This window comes from Euprymna scolopes, chromosome 26 (genome assembly GCF_053919585.1).
Source record: "Euprymna scolopes isolate OS-2025 chromosome 26, ASM5391958v1, whole genome shotgun sequence".
NCBI classification, from domain to species: Eukaryota; Metazoa; Mollusca; class Cephalopoda; order Sepiida; family Sepiolidae; genus Euprymna; species Euprymna scolopes.
The window spans coordinates 74,001,230-74,023,750 of NC_136507.1; the positions used below are offsets into that span (position 1 = coordinate 74,001,230).

Sequence of the window (22,521 nt, forward strand, 5' to 3'; positions counted from 1 at the left end):
ATCAAATAAACCCATAAAACCCCAAAATACAACACCCATAGAAACATCTCCACTTACAGAGGGGAAAAAACAGACACCAAAATATGCCCATGAAGAGAAAAGAAATAAACCTCCACTCAAAAAAGAAACTAAAACAAAACTAGACAGATCACGCTCAAGTTCCAGACCAAGAATCCCTACACAAAACAGATTTGAAGAAATGGACATAGAAGACCGAAGATCTGATACCAATGACTAACAAAAAACAAAAAATAATCCAGTGGAACTGTCGCGGTTTAAAAACAAACATGAATGAACTGCTTCTGCTACTAGCGCAGGAGCGCCCTGCAGTGGTGTGTCTTCAAGAAACTTTTCTGAAACCAGGAGACAAAATTAATATTAAGCAATATGAAATTTTTAATTTCACTCATAACTTTGGGGGCAGGGCCTCCGGGGGAGTAACAATTCTAATCAGAAACGATATACCCCATAGCAAAATAAACATAACAACCAATATCAAAGTAATTGCTATTAATGCCACACTACATAAACCAATGACAGTATGTTCACTATATATACCTCCAAACGATGACCTAGATAAAAACGAGATTAAAAAATTGATTGATCAATTACCCAAACCTTTCGCCCTATTAGGAGATTTCAATAGTCATAACATACTATGGGGATGTAAAGACACCAATAAGAAGGGCAAAACGTTGGAAGAATTTATCAATGAAAACGATATATGCTTCCTCAACGATGGAACACCTACACACATCAACCCAACTGGTGGAAACCATTCAGCCATTGACCTTAGCTTGTGTGATCCATCACTATATATGGACTTAACCTGGAAAGTATATGATGACACTTGCTGCAGTGACCATTTTCCATTAGTGATAGAAACTCCAGAATTTAACAGCGAAAAACTTCCCAGATGGAAGCTAAATAAAGCCAACTGGCAATTATACAAAGAAAAATGTCGACATAAGTTGAATGATTCAGAGACAAACAACACTGTAGAATTTTTTACAGAAACACTAGTAGAAATTGCAAATGAATGCATCCCTAAAACTTCAGCATCTAATCGGTACAACAGACCCTGGTTTGACAATAAATGTCGGGAATCCATCAAATTGCGAAAAATTGCACTGAAGAAATTTCAGAAACAACCCACAACTTCAAATTTGATAGAATACAAATTAAATAGAGCTAAAGCTCGTAGGGTAATAAAAGCAGCTAAAAAAGAGAGTTGGGAAAAGTATGTCAATAAACTAAATTCCTCTACAGAACCGAGAGTAGTATGGGAGATGATTAGAAAAATTTCAGGTAAACATCAATCAACACCAATTAAACACCTGCTTAAAAACAACAACAGAGTAACCGATGAAAAGAATATAGCAGACCTACTAGCCGAAACTTTTTCTCAAAACTCATCTAACCAAAACCATAACTTTAAATTTATAACAATTAAACAAAATATCGAACAATACAAACTAAACTTTAAATCAAAAAACCTAGAAGATTATAATAAACTACTTACATTAACTGAATTAGAAGATTCTATTAAAAGATCCCACAACACAGCCGTAGGACCTGATGAAATCCATTACGAATTCCTGCGACAACTCCCTTTGGAATCATTGAAGCTGCTACTAAAAATTTACAACAAATTATGGACAGAAGGTGAATTTCCTGACTCGTGGAGGCAAACCACAATAATAGCAATACCAAAACCAGGAAAAGACTATTCGAATCCACAAAACTACAGACCAATCTCACTGACTAGCTGCTTGTGCAAAATAATTGAGAGAATGATAAATGATAGATTGGTTTGGTACCTAGAAACCAACAACCTTATCTCCAACCTACAATGTGGATTCCGTAATAAGAGAAGCACAACAGATCACTTGGTTAGATTGGAAACAGCCATAAGGGAAGCCTTTATTAGAAATGAGCACCTATCAGCAGTATTTTTTGATCTGGAGAAGGCCTACGACACTACGTGGAAATATGGAATTATGAGAGACTTGCACGAATTTGAACTAAAAGGCAGACTCCCACAATTTATAAAAGGATTTTTATCTGACCGAAAGTTTAGAGTCCGCATTGGAACTACTTACTCAGACACCACAAATCAAGAGGAAGGAGTACCTCAAAGTAGCATTTTATCTGTGACACTGTTCAATATTAAAATGAACAGCATAGTGAAATGTTTGGACCCTGGTGTTGAGGGATCTTTATATGTAGATGACCTACTGGTGTTCTGCAGATCAAAGTATATATACGCAAACTCCAACACTGCTTAAATAAATTAGACAAATGGGCAATGGAAAATGGATATAAATTTTCCCAATCAAAAACCAAATGCGTTCATTTCTGCCACATGAGAAAACTTCATAATGATCCTACATTGAAGCTTGGAAGAACAATAATCCCCACCGTAGAAGAACACAAATTCCTGGGCCTTATATTTGACAAAAAACTGTCATTCATCCCCCACCTGAAGAATCTAAGAAATAGTTGCAACAAAAGACTGCAACTACTACGGGTAATAGCCCATACAGAATGGGGAGCCGATCAAGAAACACTAATGAAATTATATAGGACTTTGATAAGATCAAAACTCGACTATGGTAGTTTTATATACCAATCAGCCAGAAAGTCCTACCTAAAGATTTTAGATCCAATCTGCCATGGAGGACTGAGGTTAGCTCTCGGTGCTTTTAGAACATCCCCAGTTGAAAGCCTCCATGCAGAGGCCAACGAAATCCCTATAAATATAAGGAGTCAAAAACTGGGTGCACAATATTACACTAAATTAAAAGCACAACGAAATAATCCAGCATATGAAGCTACATTCAATCCGAGATATAAAGAGGCATTTGAAGCAAAAAGAAAGGCCATAAAGCCCTTTAGTCTTAGAATGAAAGCAATACTGCAGGAATCAGAAATGACTGTAGAAAATATCCAAGAACATATACTACCTAAAACCCCACCTTGGATACTTAAAAAACCAAAAGTAATCTTAAACTTGAATGAACTCCCAAAAGCGAAATCCCACCCTAATATCTACCACGAAAAAGCCTATGATATACTCCTAAAATATTCAGACCATCTACCTATTTTCACCGATGGCTCTAAAGACCATAATAGAGTGGCATGTGCTGCCGTGTCGAATGAAAAAACTCTTAAAAAAGCTCTTCCAACAGAAAGCTCTATTTTTACTGCCGAAATATGTGCCATCGACCTCGCACTCAGCATTATAGAAAAAGATGAACATAGGAAATTCCTAATTTTTTCAGATTCACTTTCCGTTTTGACATCTCTGAATAACAAAAAACTTGAAAACCTACTAATCATCAAACTAACAAATAGAATTGATTCATTATCCGAACACAAAGAAATATTTATATGTTGGATCCCAAGTCACATTGGGATAAGAGGAAATGAAAGAGCCGACTTAGCGGCCAAATCAGCTCTAAACTTAAAACCAGATACAATAAACATACCATATACCGACTTCAAACCCAAAATTAATCAATTAATTCATGCAAAATGGCAACGACAATGGAATAACAACACAAATAACAAATTATACCAAATCAAACCCATACTGGAAAAATGGAGACAAACTCCCCCCAAATCCAGAAAAGAACAAGTCGTTATAACTAGAATACATATTGGCCATACAAAACTCACACACTCCTTCATTCTAAAACAAGAACAACAACCACAATGCCCATTCTGCCAGAAAACTTGCACCATTAAACATCTTTTTGTGGAATGTAGAGCTCTAGATAAAGATAGAAAACAATACCTCAAACACAACAGCATGAAGAAACTTTTCGAAAACAACTGTCTAGAGGAAATATTATCCTTTTTAAGAGTAACAAGGATCTTTACAAAAATATAAATCATTCTCTGAATCAACCCAAATAAACCTTATGAATAAATATATGAGGATATATAAAACTTAAAAAAAAAAGAAAAAAAGATCGTTAGATATTAAAACAAACAAAACTATTGAACTATACAGAATTGATTGATACTTGACGTCATAAAGTTCTTTGAATACATAATTTATTTTTTTTTAATCCTGAGTTTGGCATTGAATAACCGTAAAAGGGTTGATATGCCGTTAAGCCAAAACAAAACCAAAACCAAACCAAAAAAGTTTCAATCGAGCGAGTACACAAAGAAACAAAAAAAAAAAATTAACCAAATACCCTAAAAAAATGAAACTAGCGAGTTAACAAATATTTTAACTAAACATTCCTTTCTTTCAAAACATTATCTCTGCATACCTTTTTCTACATAATTTAACACAAATAATAGTGTTTGTTATCTAATATTTTAACTTTTAAATAATAACATAGTCTAATTTTCTAAATTTACTATCAGCAAAACAACCCGATGCCGCCCTGGCATAATCTAACAGGTCTGTCATAATGAATCGCTGACACTCCTGTTCAGAAATCTGAAGTAATTTTTATTTTTAGTCTTTGTATCTGCTATAGTTGTAATAAGGTACTACGATCTGAATTTTAACTGACCTTATGTCAAACTTGTTTACATGGAGGAGGATAAACGGTATTTTATCAGAAAGTTTTTTTTTTTTTAATTTCTATATTAATCATAGGGATAAAAAAAAACGCCTGCTCTAATATAATAAAAATACATTTTTTTCACAACTTCAAAAATAGCTTAGTTTTGTGTTTTGATAAAAATTTTGGTATTGAAATAATAAAAAGAATCTTTTTAATTAAAAAATTTTGGAGGCAACCATATTTTATGGGGTGTTTTATTTTTAATGAATACCCCTAAAACTGATTGATTGGTCACTTTTTTCTTTCTTTTCCTTTCTTTTTTTCTTTTTCTTTTTTTCTTTTTCTTTTTTTCTTTCTCCTTTTCCTTTTTTTCTTTTTTCTTTTTTTTCTTTTTCTTTTTTTTCTTTTTCTTTTTTTTCTTTTTCTTTTTTTTCTTTTTCTTTTTTTCTTTTTCTTTTTTTTCTTTTTTTTTCTTTTTTTTCTTTTTTTTCTTTTTTTCTTTTTTTCTTTTTTTTTCTTTTTTTTTCTTTTTTCTTTTTTCTTTTTTTTCTTTTTTTTTCTTTTTTTTCTTTTTCTTTTTTTCTTTATTTCTTTTTCTTTTTTCCTTTTCTTTTTTTCCTTTTCTTTTTTTCCTTTTCTTTTTTCCTTTTCTTTTTTCCTTTTCTTTTTTCCTTTTCTTTTTTCCTTTTCTTTTTTCCTTTTCTTTTTCCTTTTCTTTTTCCTTTTCCTTTTTTCCTTTTTTCCTTTTCCTTTTTTCCTTTTCCTTTTTTCCTTTTCCTTTTTTCCTTTTCCTTTTTTCCTTTTCCTTTTTTCCTTTTCCTTTTTTCCTTTTCCTTTTTTCCTTTTCTTTTTTTTCCTTTTCTTTTTTTTCCTTTTCTTTTGTTTCTTCTTTTTCTTTGTTTCTTCTTTTTCTTTGTTTCTTTTTTTCTTTGTTTCTTTTTTTTCCTTTTCTTTTTTTTCCTTTTCTTTTTTTCCTTTTCTTTTTCTTTTTTCTAAGCACCAAGTATATGTTTCATTTGATAACTGCGAAAAATAATTCCTTGTTGCTTAATATTAATGACAAATGTCCATATAAGTGGAATATATTGTATTCAGTTTTTATTGCTGTACAGATGCATAATTATGTAGTAAGTCATGTCAAATCGTTGCTTTTGGAATGATAGTGAATGATCATTTGTTTAGCTGTAACAATCTAGAGACAGCAAAATAAATGGTCGCGATTAGCATGTGACTGCTGTAAGGAAATAGTGACATGCGAACTTAGAACCATTTGGTTTCGAGATGAGGTTGATTATGTAAATTTTGGCGCTGTTGGAAGTCCAAAATGGTTTAATAAAAGACAATGGATCTTTTTGCTTAAGAATCAGTTTTTTTTCGGATGCCATCTTGATTGGCTACTCTGACTATTTTCTTTCACATTTATTTTGATGGAGTAAATGAATAGCAGAGCTGTTTATATTTTATAATATTTTATATTTTATAATATTTTATAATATTTTATATTTTATAATATATTATATTTTATAATATATATTTTATATTTTATAATGTATATATGTGTTTTTGTTTCAGAATAAAACCTGTTGAAAAAGCTGCGTCCTTACAAGCCATTGAAGTTTTAATGGTATCCGACGAATTATTTAGGTAAATGCACACAAATCTTTATTTTCTGAGGTTGTAATTATAGGAAATGATTTCAATATTTTTATCTCTATATTTTTCGCTTCTACGTAATTTATACATTTTTTATAAGTCACGTAAATTAATCGATTAAGATAAAATGGCATCGCATAAAATACTTACACAAACTTTAAGTCCTATTCCTAAAAATTGAATTACAAAATTAAATTCACTAGAATGCATTTTAGTTTCTTTGTAAACAAATTATTCATTTTAATCTTTTGTTGGCCCTGTTGGTGGGGCATTAGAATACGCCGTCTTCTCCCCTGCAGAGAGTAAAAGTTCCTCAATGGGACCACCTGTTGGCCGTGGGTGGCAACCCGTGATGCCTAGGAAAGGGTAGTGTAATAAATCTGGCAACAGGTGCTCAGGATTGCCCACTTGACCAAGTATACTGTCTTGTGTAGCCCTGACGTTGTCAAGGCGAATGGGTTTCCCCCTTGACAGGTCCCAATATCAGGCTCCGAGGTGGGTGGGGAACACAGACAAAGAAAATTTCCACTTAAGTCAATGTCCAAACAAACCAAAAAAACCCAAACGTGCCTTATCTGATTCAGAAAAAGAAGAAAGCCCGGAATTCCCCAGATTCTACGTTATAGAATCACTAGAGGAAACCCCGATGGCTAAACTCTCCCCCTTTCTAATAGAAAGAGTATTATCAAATAAAATTAAACCTAAATCAGTTAAAAAACTGAAAGATGGGAACCTGTTGATTGAAATAGAAATCAAAAATCAAAGTTTTAACTTGGAGAAAATGAAAACATTCCAAAACATTAACGTAAAAACATTCCGGCATAAAAATCTTAACCAATCTAAAAGAATAGTTCGCAGCAGAGAATTAGCACTTGCCTCTCATGAAGAAATACAAAAGGAGCTAAATAACCAAGTTACAAAAGAATAACTATTAAAAAAGACAATGGAAAGATAGCAACTAACACATACATATTTACATTCAATACCCCTAAAATACCCCCCCAAATTAAAATTGGTTATACCATCGAACCAGTGGAAATCTACATACCCGACCCTCTGAGATGCACTGGTGCTACCAGATCAGGCTGCCTATTGGCTTTCTGAGACGAAATGCACCTACATCGATTTCTGTTTTTGTTTTCTATTCTATTTTGTAAAACTTAATTATGTTCTAAAAAAACAAAATAAAAACATCCCCCTCCCCTTCCCCCCCCCTCCTTTTTTCCTTCCCTACTTCCCGGTTGACCCTGTCAGCAGGGCACTAGAATACGCCGACTGCCCCCCCTGCAGAGGGTAAAAGTCCCTCAACGGGGCTACCTGTTGGCCGTGGGTGGCAACCCGTGATGCCTAGGAAAAGGATCCTGGTGGCTGAGCAACCGATGCCTAGGGAAAATAAAGGTATCTGTAGCAACACTCTACTTTGGCCTTGTACTAGGCTAGACGGGCAGTTGGAGAGGCCCGATCCAACCAATCGGCTTGTCATGTCAAGCCCTAACACTTACACTGAAAACGTCAATTATAACATCTAAAAAAAAAAAAAAAAAAAAACTTAATCCAAAGATAATACATTTCATTACTACAAACATAGACAAACCAGTTAAGTGTTAGAAGGCGATGGCAAGGGTCAATCAATTGATGAGACAAAAACCACACAACTGCTCCCTAACGAACGTTTCTATCAAACTGGGAAAGAAGAAACTAAAGGAGGAAACAGGAAATGATGGAACAAACTCAGTCAATTGAGTATATCTCTTTTGTATCCCTGGGATGAAAGGGCGAATGGGTTTCCCCCCTAACATCTCCCAATTTCGGGCTCCAAGGAGGGTGGGGAGCAAGAGAGATGAAAATCTAAGCAAACTTCTATGGATATAATAAACCCAAACAAAAAACCCAGAAATCAAAAAAATACTACAAAATCGAAAAGAACCCACTCTGACGTAACCAGCTCAGACAGTGAACAAGAATATAACTATGAAATAATTGATAAAGAAAAATATCCAAGATTCATAGTAATTGAAACCTTAGAAGGAAAAAAGATCAGCGATCTATCTCCATTCTTAATTGAAAAAATTCTGTCTCAAAACAGCAACCCAAAAACAGCAAAAAAAATGAAAAATGGCAATCTACTTGTCACCGTCGATAACTATAAAGACGCAAAAAACATCTTAGAGATGGAGAAATTCCATATCTATAAATGCAAAAGTTATGCTCATGAAAGACTAAACACATCAAAAGGTGTTATAAAAAGCCATGAATTAACCTTGGCTACAGCAGAAGAAACAGAAAATGCCCTAAGAAAACAGGGAGTAATCGATCATGGCCGAATAAACATAAAAAGGAATGGTCAAACCATACCTACAAAAACCTACATACTAACTTTCAATACACCAAAAATTCCCAAAGAAATAAAAATCGGATACACAATAGAAAAAGTAGAACAATATATACCAGCCCCTCTGAGATGTTATAAGTGTCATAAATATGGACATAGCAGAGAAACATGCAAAGGACAGAAAGTATGTGGAAAATGTGGCTTAAAAGAACCTAACCATACTGAAAGTGAATGCCCAAATGAAATGAAATGCCCAAATTGCCAAGAAAAACACCCAGCATACTCTAAAATATGCAAAATCTACACAAAAGAAAAAGAAATAGCTGAAATAAAATACAAACAAAACGTGCCCTTTCCTGAAGCGAGGAAATTAGCAAGCTCTCGAGAAAAAATAAACACTTGCGCAGATATTACAAAAACTTCAAACCAAACCCAAAACCAAGACCTACTTAAACTAATCTCCGAACTCAAAAATTTAATTGAAACTTTAAAAACTAACCAAAACGAAAACAAGAAACAAATATCAGTATCTTTGAAAACTCAGTCAAATGATCTAAAACAAGTTCCAAAGAGCAAAAAAGAACCCGAACAACAAAAACCACAAATAAATCGTGAAAGATCCAAATCACGTACAAGGACAAAAGCAGAAGATAAACACACAATATCTGGAAAGATGGAAACAGAACAGGAAAACACAAATCCTCTTTCCAAAAACCAAAGCAAACGAAAAACATAGACAATATTAATTGAAAATGAAAACAAATTTGAATTGATTGAAATCGAAAGTCAGAGGAAAATATCTAGCTCCAAAAACAGAACTGACCAGGAAGAGAAAATGGAGACTGAAGAACCAAGCAGTTCAAGTAAACACAAAACAAAAACCACTCAAAACACAACAAATCAATAGAATAATAGATATAAAAACCAAACAGAAAAAAAAAGGAAAAAAAATAAATAAACGAACTTACCTATGGAAATGAATAAAAACATCATACAGTGGAACTGCAGAGGCATAAAACCAAACTATGAAGAAATTAAACATAATAGCACAATATGACCCCAGCATGATCGGCCTACAGGAAACTCTTCTAAAAGAAACGGACACCATCAACTTCAAAGGATACCACATCTACAATCAAACAAACAGATCACAAGCAGATAATCGAGCCACAGGTGGCACTTCAATTATAATAAAAAAACAGATACCACATATAAAATTACAACTCCAAACAAACCTACAAACAATAGCAATTAAAGTTACACTTCACCGACCAATAACCATTTGTTCAATATACATTCCACCTAAACATAAACTAAACAAAACCGAAATTGAAGACCTCATAACACAACTCCCCATACCTTTTATATTAATGGGGGACTTCAACACCCATAACAAAATGTGGGGAAGTGAGAATATTAACCAAAATGGGAAAATCATTGAATCATTACTGGAATCACCCGAAGTAACTATATTTAACGACAAAACACACACATACCTTCACCCAGGCACAGGAACGCTATCAGCTATCGACCTAACACTATGCTCCCCCACAATATTTATGGACTTCCAATGGGAGGTACATAACGACCAGTGCAGCAGCGATCACTTCCCAATTTTTCTCAAAACCCAAGAACCTACAACAGAAGAATCAAAACCAAAATGGCGAATTTATAAAGCTAACTGGACTGAATTTAGCAAACTTTGCACAAATCTAATTAATCAAGAAATAGTTAACAAACCAGATCCTATGTTAGCTTTCACCAATACACTAAATGAAATAGCAATCAAGACAATCCCAAAATCTTCCACCAAACCACACCCAAAATCAACGCCGTGGTTCACAATAGAATGTAAGCAAGCAATAACCAACAGGAAAAAAATGCTAAAACACTTCAAACAACATCCTACAAAACCCAACCTTCAAAAATACCTACAAGCACGAGCAAAAGCACGCTATATTATAAAAAAAAGCAAAAAAGAAACCTGGCAAAACTACATTTCCAAATTGAACAACAACACGCCATCAAAAAAAACATGGGAAATAATAAGAAAAATAACTGGAAAAAAACTTGGAACACCAATAAATAATATAAGTACACCAAATGGTAGACAAACTATAGACAAAAAAGAAATAGCAAACATAATCGCAAATGAATTCAGTCAAAACTCATCATCCAACCACTACTCCCCCAAATTCCAAAAATACAAAAACAACGCAGAAAAAGAAAAACTCAATTTCACATCCAATAACAAAGAATACTATAACACCTCTTTCACTATAACAGAACTAAAAAATGCAATTCATAAAAGTAAAGATACAGCTACCGGTCCAGACGACATCCACTACCAATTTCTAAAACACATGCCAGACACATCTCTCAACATTCTCTTACAGATAATTAACAACATATGGTGGACTAACAATTTTCCAAAACACTGGCTCGACTCCAATATCATCCCAATTCCTAAAGCAGGAAAAGATCACTCCAACCCTACCAATTATCGTCCTATCGCCTTAACAAGCTGTATATGCAAAACAACAGAAAGGATGGTCAATACAAGACTAATGTGGCATTTAGAAAAATATAACCTCATTTCTACACACCAAAGCGGATTTAGACAAAATCAAGGTACTAATGACCAACTTATTCGGCTAGAAACATATATTCGTAACGGTCTAATAAGAAACCACCACGTGGTCTCAATCTTTTTTGATATCGAAAAGGCGTATGACACCACGTGGAGATATGGAATCTTGAAAGATATTCATAATATGGGAATCAGAGGAAACCTAGCAAAATTTATCCAAGAATTCCTATCCCACGGAACATTTAAAGTATGCTTAGGAAATACAACATCAGATCAACACACACAAGAAACAGGGGTACCACAGGGTAGCGTACTATCTGCCACCCTTTTTCTAATTAAAATCAACGGTATAATCGAAAATGTTAACATGGGGTTCGAAAAAACACTATTTGTTGACGACTTTTCAATAACTTGCTCATCACCAAATATGCCAACTATTGAAAGACAAATGCAACATTGCCTTAACAAAATAGACCTTTGGGTTAACCAAAATGGATTTAAAATGTCCAAAAGCAAAACCACATGTATCCACTTTTGTAGGAAACGAAAATACCACCTTGACCCACAGCTCAAACTAGATGGACAACTAATACCAGTAGTACAACACACCAAATTTCTAGGGATCACTTTAGACAACAAACTAAACTTCAAGGAGCACATTAACAAATTAAAACAAAAATGCTTAAAAGCAATAAATATCTTAAAAATAGTATCAAAACTAGATTGGGGAGCAGATCAAGCTACAATGCTCAAAATATATCAACCACATATCAGATCCAAACTGGATTATGGTTGTGCCATATACAGCTCTACTTACAAATCCTACAAAAACAAACTACTAACAATACAGAATCAAAGTTTAAGACTTAGCCTGGGAGCCTACCGAACTTCTCCAATGGAAAGCCTTCACGTAGAAGCCCAAGAACTACCCCTGCATTTAAGATGGAAAAAACTAGCGTTACAATACGCAACAAAACTACAAACCAACCCCGAAAACCCAACATACAAAACTACCTTCAACTTACAATGTACAAACTCTTATTCAAGGAAACCAAAAAGTATACCCTCCTTTGGACACAGAATTAAAGAAATAATACATCAAATCAATGAAAACCCCGACAATATAATTACTCAGAAAACAAACGACAGACCCCCATGGACATTACACAAACCAGAAACCGACATAACACTTACTACTTACAAGAAAAACATTACAAATAATATAACAAACAGAAGCAACTTTGGAGAACTAAGAGAAAAATATGCAGAATACATAGAAATATACACCGATGGGTCTAAAACTATAAACGGAACAAGCGCAGCATGCACAGATGGACAAAAACAATATCAAATAAGACTTCCCAACGAGGCTTCAATATATACAGTCGAGCTGCAGGCCATCAAAATAGCTCTCAAACACATCAAAGACATCAACGAACAAAAAGCCATAATATATACAGACTCGCTATCCTGTATCATGGCCCTTGAAGTAAAATCTAAACACCCTTTTATCACAGAAATTATACAAGAATACAATGAAATAACCGAAAAAAACAATAAAAAAAATTATAATAGCCTGGATACCAAGTCATGTCGGCATTCCAGGAAATGAAAAAGCAGACAAACTTGCTAAAGAAGCCACAAACCACCAAATGGAAAAAAATTAAAATACCACACACAGACCTAAAAAGAAAAATCAACGCATATATAGAAAACATGTGGCAAGAGGAATGGAACAAATGCACTGCAAACAAATTGCATGAACACCAACCAATAATTAAAAACGAAAAACAAAAGATTTTTAAAGGAAGAAGAGAAGAAATTGTACTAAACCGAATAAGAATCGGACATACAAAATTAACTCATTCCTACCTAATCAAAGCGGAGGAAACACCAAATTGCACACTCTGCAACCAACAACTAACAATTAAACATCTACTGACAGAATGTAGAAAACACAAACACACTCGGAAGAAATATTTTAAAACAACAAACATTAGAAAAGTGTTCCAAGAAGTGGAACCCCAACAAATCATAAACTATTTAAAAGAAACAAATGTATTCAAACTCCTATAAAGTAAACCAGTAAAATTCAGTTTAGAAAAACAAATCTCTTACAACTAAAACAATTTTTCGGAAAACCTAAAACATCTTGCTTCAAAAGATAAACTTTTTCAAGAAACTTAAAAAATTTTTACAAGAAACTGAAACTTTTTTGGCATTAAATGACTCTTAGAAGTTGAAATGCCGTTAAACAAATACACTCACTCACTCACTCACTCACTCTGAGATGCTACAAATGCCAGAAGTTTGGGCATCATAGAGATGTATGTAGAGGACATCCCACGTGTGCTAAATGTGGCACTAAAGAAATAAATCATAACGAACAGGAATGCCAAGAGACAAAATGCATTAACTGCCAAGGTGAACACCCTGCTTTTTCAAAAAAATGCGAAAGATGGAGAAAAGAAAAAGAAATTCTAGCCACTAAATATAAACGTAACATTTCCTATCCAGAGGCAAAACAAATAGAAGCACTCACCAAAAACCAACCATTTTAGATTTTCACAGGTTCGATGGTATAACTTAATTTTTTGGGGTATTTTAGGGGTATTGAATGTAAATGTGTTTCTCAGACTTGGAAGAACAAAGAATGGGAGTTCTGCAGGGATGCATCCTTTCTACCACATTATTTAACATTAAAATTAATAACATCACAAAATGTCTTACCCCTGGTATAAAAGGCTCACTATATGTGGATGATTTCTTGATCTGCTATAGATCAAAACACATCCATACTATAGAACATCAATTTCAACAATGCCTAAACAAAATAAGCAAATGAACCACTGAAAACTGCTTTAAACTATCAAAAGAAAAAACCAAATGTCTACATTTCTGCCATATACACAAAATACATAATGACCCAACTCTCAAACTCTTTGATACAGAAATCCCAATAGTCAAACAACATAAATTCCTTTGCGTTATATTTGATCATAAACTCTCCTTTATCCCACATATAAATCACCTGAGAACCAAATGCAACAAAGCCATCCATCTCCTAAGGACTATAGCCCACACTGAATGGGGAGCCGACAGAAAAAACTCTCATTAAACTTTACCAAACATTAATACGCTTCAAACTAGATTATGCATGATTCATTTACGGATCAACTAGAAAATCTTACCTACTAAAATTAGACCTTGATGGTGTATTGTATCTAAGACTCGCAACAGGGGCTTTCATTACCTCCCCAGTAGAAAGCTTATATATGAGCTCCTACTAAACCTAAGAAGGCAAAAATTGGGAACACAGTACTATATAAAACTTGCTTCAAACCCTTCAAACCCCGCTTACAAAACTATCTTTGAATCCCAATTTAACCTAACCCTCAACATAAAAGAAAAAACACTATTAAACCTTTAAGTTTTCACATAAAAGAACTCCTCTCCGAGACACAAATAAGCGTTACCCACATACACAAAACTGTCACTTCAAAATCACCCCCATGGCTACAAAAACCTCCAACAATTATATTAGATGTCACTAAACATCCCAAAACTAAAACAAACCCGATCACCCAAGAAAAAACCGAATCCATCAGAAACGTTTTTTGTGACTACTTACACATATATACTGATGGATTCAAAAATAAAGACGAAGTAGGGTGTGCTGCTGTACTTAATAACACACAACTACAACGACGAATTCCGAACAATGCTTCAATATATAGTGCTGAAATCCTGGCCATCAACTTAGCCCTAGACATCATCACAGCAAACCAATCCAACAAGTTCATCATCTTCTCAGACTTCAAATCAACACTCTTATCCTTATTAAACCAAGAATCGACAAACACATTAATCATCAAACTCTTACATAGAATAAACCAATTATCCACAAGCAAAACCATCATATTCTGCTGGATACCTAGTCATATTGGCATCCCCGGCAACGAAAAAGCTGACAAAGCAGCAAAAAAAATCACTACATCTAAATATTTCTGATTTCAAAATCCCCCATTCAGACCTCAAACCAAGAATCAACAAGTTTATTAGAAATAAATGGCAAGAAATATGGAACAATCAAGCAAACAACAAACTTCAAAATATCCAACCTAATATCCAGGAATGGCATCCAGGATACCGGAAAATAAGGAAAGGAGAAGTAGTACTAAGCAGTCTCGGAATAGGACATATCCATATTACTCATTCTCAACTTCTAAAAAATGAAGTACCCCAACATGCATTACCTGTCATGAACCATTTACAGTAAAACATATTAATCTACTGCCATGTTTTTAACTCAATTCGATCAAAATACTACCAATCTAAAGACCTAAAAGACTTATTCAACAATACAAACCCAAACAAAATCTTGAAATTCTTAAAAGAAATAAAACTATACAACAAAATTTAAACCTTCCCATTCTATAGGAACATTAATTACTACACCATTGACTAATATTTAATCTAAAACCGAACATATCGCCAATAACCAAACAGAACCCGGCATTAAATAACCTAACAGTTGATATGCCGTTAAACAAACCAATCCATCAACATTTAATCTTTTGTAGTTGTAATAATAATAATAATAATAATAATAATAGTTGTAATAATAATCATAATAGTTGTAATAATAATAATAATAATAATAGTTGTAATAATAATAATAATAGTTTTAATAATAATAATAGTCGAAAATAAAAAAATGGATTACTTTGTGCACCTTTCAAATTTGAAAGAAATTTGGAAGCATTAAAACTAATCTTCATAAGTAAAATATTTAACATTTTGGAAACCATCCCATCCAATCATTTTATAAACTGAAATTTTAAAACATTTCAATCAATTGTTTTTTTTTTTTTTTGTTTGTTTTTTTTTTTTCTAAACTATGCGTCTGTTTTATTCAACAGGTTATTTTTCTTAATTAGGATATTGAAAATTAGATTTGTTTTACAGTACCATTTGGTAATGATCAATTTATTGTTTAATTTTCAAAATCCTATTAAGAAAATAATTTTCTTTCAGACACATTGGCGCTTCTTCGTTATAATAGCAAACTTTGAAAATCGGAATATTAAATTTCCACAGTATTGACTGAATTGTCATGCCACAGTAATGAACATATCCAAAAATTATTAAAAACGGGAGATAGAAAATTAATTATTAATGAAAATTGAGGTTTGCTTAAAAAAGAAAATAAGCAGAAGAGCTCGAATCGTAACAAAGGTGGTAATTATTTTCTGAAAACTGAAAATCTTAGGTCAATTTAGCAAAATTCAATTTTCGGCAATTCTCTTCAAAAACTGTTTTCGTTAATAATTGATTTTCTACCTTATTTTTTGTAATTTTTTCGTTCATTACAGTGACATGACAAGTAGATACCATTGGTTTTACTTAAAATTGAATATTTCAAATTTTGTTATTTATGGAGAAGCACCAACACATACTTCCATATCATTTTCATATCGTTTCTCTCCGTGCGACCTGCCCTCAACTCTCATTGGTTAGGTTGCGGTTATTATTACACTGCTTACATTTGCTTGATAGCCATTTCCTTTGGTCGATAGTGGTAATGCTCTGCTAGTTAGTAATGACTAGGGCTATGACAACAATCATATTCTTTTCCTTGTTCTAATTCTTAGATATATATTCATTGATATCTCATGTTTTTATGTAGAGTGATGCGATCCTCAGTTGATTAATTGTGCCTAACTGTGTCAGAATTATATACTTGAGTCAGAACCATGAAAAGAATATGCTGTTGTCATAGCCCTAGTGGTGACAGTAATATGAATTGAATAAATCCACTTTTACAAAAAGGAGTTTTTTTTTTGTTTTTTTGTTTTGTTTTTTTTCTCAGTTATTTTTATTTATTTTTAGTAATTCGCTTTTTTTCTGGATGTGTTTTATATTGGCTAATCTGCAATTAAAAAAAAAATTTTTTTTTTAATTCCTGTCTCTCTCTCCGTAGATCAAGTGATATAAAGAAACGACAACGCTACGTAGATCTTGTAGATAAAGTAAAAGACAATGGAAGTGAAGTGAAAATATTTTCAAGCCTTCATGTATCTGGTGAACGTAAGTTATACTTGTTTATTTTTTTTATTTATTTTTTTTTATGAAAATTGCTCCAGACAGGGCATAAAGCCACTTGATGTAGAGAGCTATTAAAAAAAAAAACTACTACTTCAAGGTTAAAAACAGCCAGTGATAAGTGTTAGATGGATAATGGCAATTTTTCCCCTCTTTGTTACAAACATCGCTCATGGAATGCGAGGACTAACGGATGAAATAAGGGAAGTGAGAGTTACGAGGATGTCGAAAGTAAACATTAGATCCATTTTCTACTCTCCTAAACTGATTGACAACATCTTGTTGTTTTCATTCATGACATCATAAAAGGTTTCTTCCCATTTGTTAATAGATGTCGCAAAAGTATGGCTGCATTCATTTACGACATCATAAAGTATCTTAATATTTTCTTTTTGACTCTACACACACTGAATAACTAATTTTGGCCCTTTCTTGGCCTTCGGGCCAAGATCACAGTGTGGTATCTGTCTGAAGCTACACTTCGCCTTTTCTGTCCTCGGTCAGTGGAGGAGAAGTCCTTCATGACTGAGACAATTAAAATTTTTGTTCTTATCTAGAGTGTCGCTTTTTGGGGAGCTGCATTTTCCTCACATTAACCAACCTTGTGTCTTACACTGCCCTTGTGGGGAGGCAAGTAAATAGAAACATAGGCCTTTTGATAAGGAACAAAGTGTAGTACCTGTTCTGATATTACACTTCCTTCTTTTCTCTCTCTCTCATTTCTTTCCATCGGTCTCTCTTCTACTTTCCCATCCTCTCTCTCTCTCTCCCATCCTCTCTCTCTCTCTCCCATCCCCTCTCTCTCTCTCCCATCCCCTCTCTCTCTCTCCCATCCCCTCTCTCTCTCTCCCATCCCCTCTCTCTCTCTCCCATCCCCTCTCTCTCTCTCTACCATCCCCTCTCTCTCTACCATCCCCTCTCTCTCTACCATCCCCTCTCTCTCTCCCATCCCCTCTCTCTCTCCCATCCCCTCTCTCTCTCCCATCCCCTCTCTCTCTCCCATCCCCTCTCTCCCTCCCATCCCCTCTCTCCCTCCCATCCCCTCTCTCCCTCCCATCCCCTCTCTCCCTCCCATCCCCTCTCTCCCTCCCATCCCCTCTCTCCCTCCCATCCCCTCTCTCCTTCCTTCTCTCTCTCCCCCTTCCCTGCTCCCATCCTCTCTCTCTCTCCTCACCTCTCTCCTTCCTTTTTCCTCCCCTTCCTTCATCTATCTCTTTTCTCCCCATTCATTCTTTTCCATTCTCTCTCTTCCACTCTCTCCTTTCCTCTGTTCTGCTGTCTTTTTTCTCTTTTCTTTCCTTTCTCTCTCTCTCTCTCTCTATTCTTTTTCTCTCTTTTGCCACTATACATGATTAAAGGCAAAATATTGTATTTTATAAAAAAAATTTTTTTTTTTTCTTGTCAAAATATAGTTTATCACAGTTGGACCCAATTGGAGTATTATTTTATTTTTGTGTTTTATATTTTTTACTTAGTTGCTTCATTTTTTATTTATTTTGTCATTGTTTTCTACTTGATAACAATTTTTGTTTTGATCAACATCAGTTTATAAACTATTTTTTTGTTTGTTTCTCTTGTACAGAACTTGGACAGTTGACCGGTGTAGCAGCAATGCTGAGATATCCCGTTCCTGAAGAAGAAGATTATCAAGAAGAAGAAGAAAATTAGATGCAATATTAAAATATTTGGGAGGGGGAAGGGAGGAGGGTTGGGGGTGTTGTTGTGATGATTTTAACACCAACATCCCCATCCGACCACCCATTGTTGAATGTGTCCTTCATTTGTACTCATTGATGACAATGAAAGACTTCTGTATTTTTCTTCACAAATCTCGTTCAGTTTTTGTTTTTTTTTAACTTGTTTTTACTGGTTTTTTTTGTTATTTTTAATTTTTGTCCAAGGTTTTTCTTATTCAGAATTCCTTGAAAAAGAACAAAAATGAAGAAAAATCTGTACAATGTACATTGCAAAACAAAAATATCATATTCCAAAAATCATGTCAATTAATCAAGTTTTTAATTTCAAAGAAAATCATTTTTTTTTTTTTTTTTAGCGATTAATGGGGATTTGTATGCATTACAACAGAAATCTCAAATGTCTTTCTCTGTTTTTAGATTATTTTCAAAATGGCAGACAAGATCTTCACTCTTAAGGTCCACATAAAATTTGATTTTCTTATTTAAAGATAAAACTATTTGATCAATATACATAATTTTTGGAATATGACATTTTCGTTTCATTGCGGGTACATGTATGATACAAATTCATTTTTTTTATGGGGGATTCTGATCAAGAACCTACATTTTTTAGCAATATTAATATGCAAAAGAAATATCTTTTATACAGGTGTGAATTGGTGTTCACTGCATAGGTCGTGATTGTACGCTTGTTGTGCACATTCAAAGTGTTATACTTGATTCTGACACAATTCAATCGTGTCTCCTGTCACTGTTGTAACAAAATGATTCTCCCTACAGACAAAGCCACGACTCCACTTTAAAACGAGTAACCACATTTTATTTTGAAGAATCCACAAGTGTAACATAGTCGTCTATTTTTCTCTAACGGATCCAACAGGTACGCATGCTTGATCACAAAGGAAAATGATAACGTTGACACAACTCTTCTTGGTGGAGAAAAAAGGTATTTATTTTGTCATTTCATGTAACGAAAACAGGTTCTTGCTCTCGGTACAGAGTAACAGTTTTACAAAGTTCAACTTCAACGCCATTGGCTAATCTACCAGCATCCAGCAGCGATTTCTTTTTCTTATCTTTCTTCTGTCTCCTTGCTTTGCTTCTGTCTTTTCTCAATATTCATCCATCTATATATATATATATATCTTGGAAGTTTTTTAACCTTTAAAACTATATAAAAAAAACTTATTTCATTTATATAATTTTTTATATCATTCGTTGGAAAACTATTTAGTCAGTAAGTCATTTAATCACCTGCATCAACTTGCTTTCTTGAATTCACAATAGTCCTAATGTTATTCCAGCAATCATCAGTTGTCTACCATGAAACTGTTTCGGGGATTTAAAAACAAAACAGTATATTAAATCATGGTTCTCAAGCAGTGCTGATCAAACACCACCTACCTTAATAACAAGTAATCATATATATATATATATATATATATATAATCTCCGTCACATTATGCTTATGCCACACCACAAATCCTAACACAATAATGTTATACAAGTAACCATATTTTATTTTGAGGGACATTACGATGACATTTGTTTTCTTCTACTGAATGACAATCCTGCAAATGAAGATAAACATATCTTCCAACCAAACACAAACAGTTCATTAGCTTAAGGCCCACAAACCCATCTGTCTAAGACTAAGCAGAGACCAACTGATCTCCCTGCTTGTTCTGCTGGAACATATCTAAATACTGGTATCATTTTGAGTAGACAATACAGTCAGTGCACTTGAAAAGGCTAAGCTGCTTATCTATGGACATAAAAAAAAAAACTTACTGCCTAGAATGTCTTGTTTTTGGGGACATTAATTTTGGCAAGTCTTAAGTGGTTCATCATCACAGTCATATCCAAGAAGGCATTACTATTTCAAGACTTTACCTCGTTGGTCTCTCTTCTCACAGCTAAATATTTCTTCCATTGCAGGCCTATCGTCGATGGGCATTGGAACTGTGCACTTTTAAAAAAAAATTTTTTTTAACATGAGAGATACCACTTATCAAGGTCTGAAAGCCAATCAAGGATAAGAGTTAATGAGTGTACGGTAATTACAGAGACAGCAGCGTATTAATAGCAGTGGAAATGGGGTAAAAATGGATTATTTGGCGGGTGGAGGGGGGCTCAACGAGAACTTGTTTACAATATAGCCGTCTTCAAGTCCAATGTAATCAGCTGGAAAGCAGGCGAGCAGTTTTAGGATCAAAGTTTTGTTCATGGAATTTTCTCCATCTGCATCCTTTATGTATTTTCTTGTAAGAATCATATTTCAGTATTAAATTTCAAATATAGGAAGTTACACCCCACCTTACTAAACATGCAGCATGTCACATATTTTATAAACATGAATGCATTTTTTAAATCACAGATAATACAAAAACATCTGATTAATATCTACAAAGTGATTGGAAAGTAACTCCCTATTATTAAATGCTTACAGAAATATAATTTTAACAAGAAATACATATAATAAGAAAGTGTATAGCATAAAGTTTTGTTACACAAATATGGGTGCCAGCATTCGACACTAGCTTTTCAAGACATCTGGGCAGGAGCTGCTAGAAAGGACTTGTCCTGCCTCGAGAGTTCAAAATAGACTTTGTAGCCTCGTAGGAGATGTCCTTTTCTCTTCCCTGCAACCTCTATCTCACAGAAGAGATGTTGCGAGTTTGTCTCTGCTTTATCGTTATTTTCATGGCACGTGCTCGACTGAGCTTCAATCTATGGTCCTCCCCCTCGCCAAACTTTCATAAGAAACACTCGTCTAGCTGGATCAATAATTCCCCCCCCCCCCACTCTTTATCTGTGCCTAAACCTAAACGTAGATTCCATGAACAAAGCTTCTTTCTTAGAACTGCATGCCTGTGGAACTGTCTTCCTGCATTCCAGCTGACTACAATATGGTTGTCTTCAAGTCCAATGTAAACAAGTTCTTGATGAGTAGTTTCACTTAAGTTAACAAATATACCGAATTTCCATTACTATATTGTCCAATTGACTACTGTACACTCTTAACCCCTATCCTCGAGTGGTCTCTGGACCTTGATAAGTGGTTATGACTATGTAAAAAAAAAAAAAAAAAAAAAAAAACCCTGTTAACAGCATCAACTGATTTCATAAGGAACTTTTTTTTTCTCCTTAGTAAAACGAGTCAACACTTATCTATGACTATAAAAGCGAAAATGTATGTATGTTTGTATGTGTGTTCGCCTTTTCTGTACGTCTACAAAAGGCTTTTTTTCAGAGAAGCGGTCAGTCGCTTCACAACTTTTTAAAACTTTTTATATCACATATAAATCGTAATATCTCATAGTTAACAATGAAGCTCGCCTGTCTATTTAATTTGCTCGATTTCGGGAAGATAAATATTCAACATTTGTCGCTCGCCGCATATGGGTTAGTCTTTTTGCTATAACATCTTGGGGGGGGGGGGAAGCGTTCAGCAGTAAATGAAATACTATCCCGCAGTCAAACTTGACCTCATTAACTCATTAAAACGGGCACCTGCCAAATCCAAGTAATTAAATAAATTCAAACGTGTTTCCGTTAGCATCTCGCGGTGGGGCAATGTTAACGTCACACTTTTTTTTTTTTTTTCACACTTTA

The 22,521-nt window shown here is 34.1% G+C and overlaps 1 protein-coding gene across 1 annotated transcript in view; it reads left to right on the forward strand.

Annotated features, from left to right (window-relative positions):
- LOC145248186 (protein pelota-like) overlaps nt 1-19,038 on the forward strand; it is a 63,695-nt gene extending 44,657 nt beyond the window's left edge. Inside the window, exons 10-12 of the mRNA XM_080110043.1 lie at nt 6,102-6,173; nt 17,088-17,194; nt 18,792-19,038. Coding sequence (XP_079966169.1) covers nt 6,102-6,173; nt 17,088-17,194; nt 18,792-18,877 — 265 coding nt within the window. The 3' untranslated portion in view covers nt 18,878-19,038. The remainder of the gene's footprint in view (nt 1-6,101; nt 6,174-17,087; nt 17,195-18,791) is intronic.
- The last annotated feature ends 3,483 nt before the right edge of the window (nt 19,039-22,521 follow it).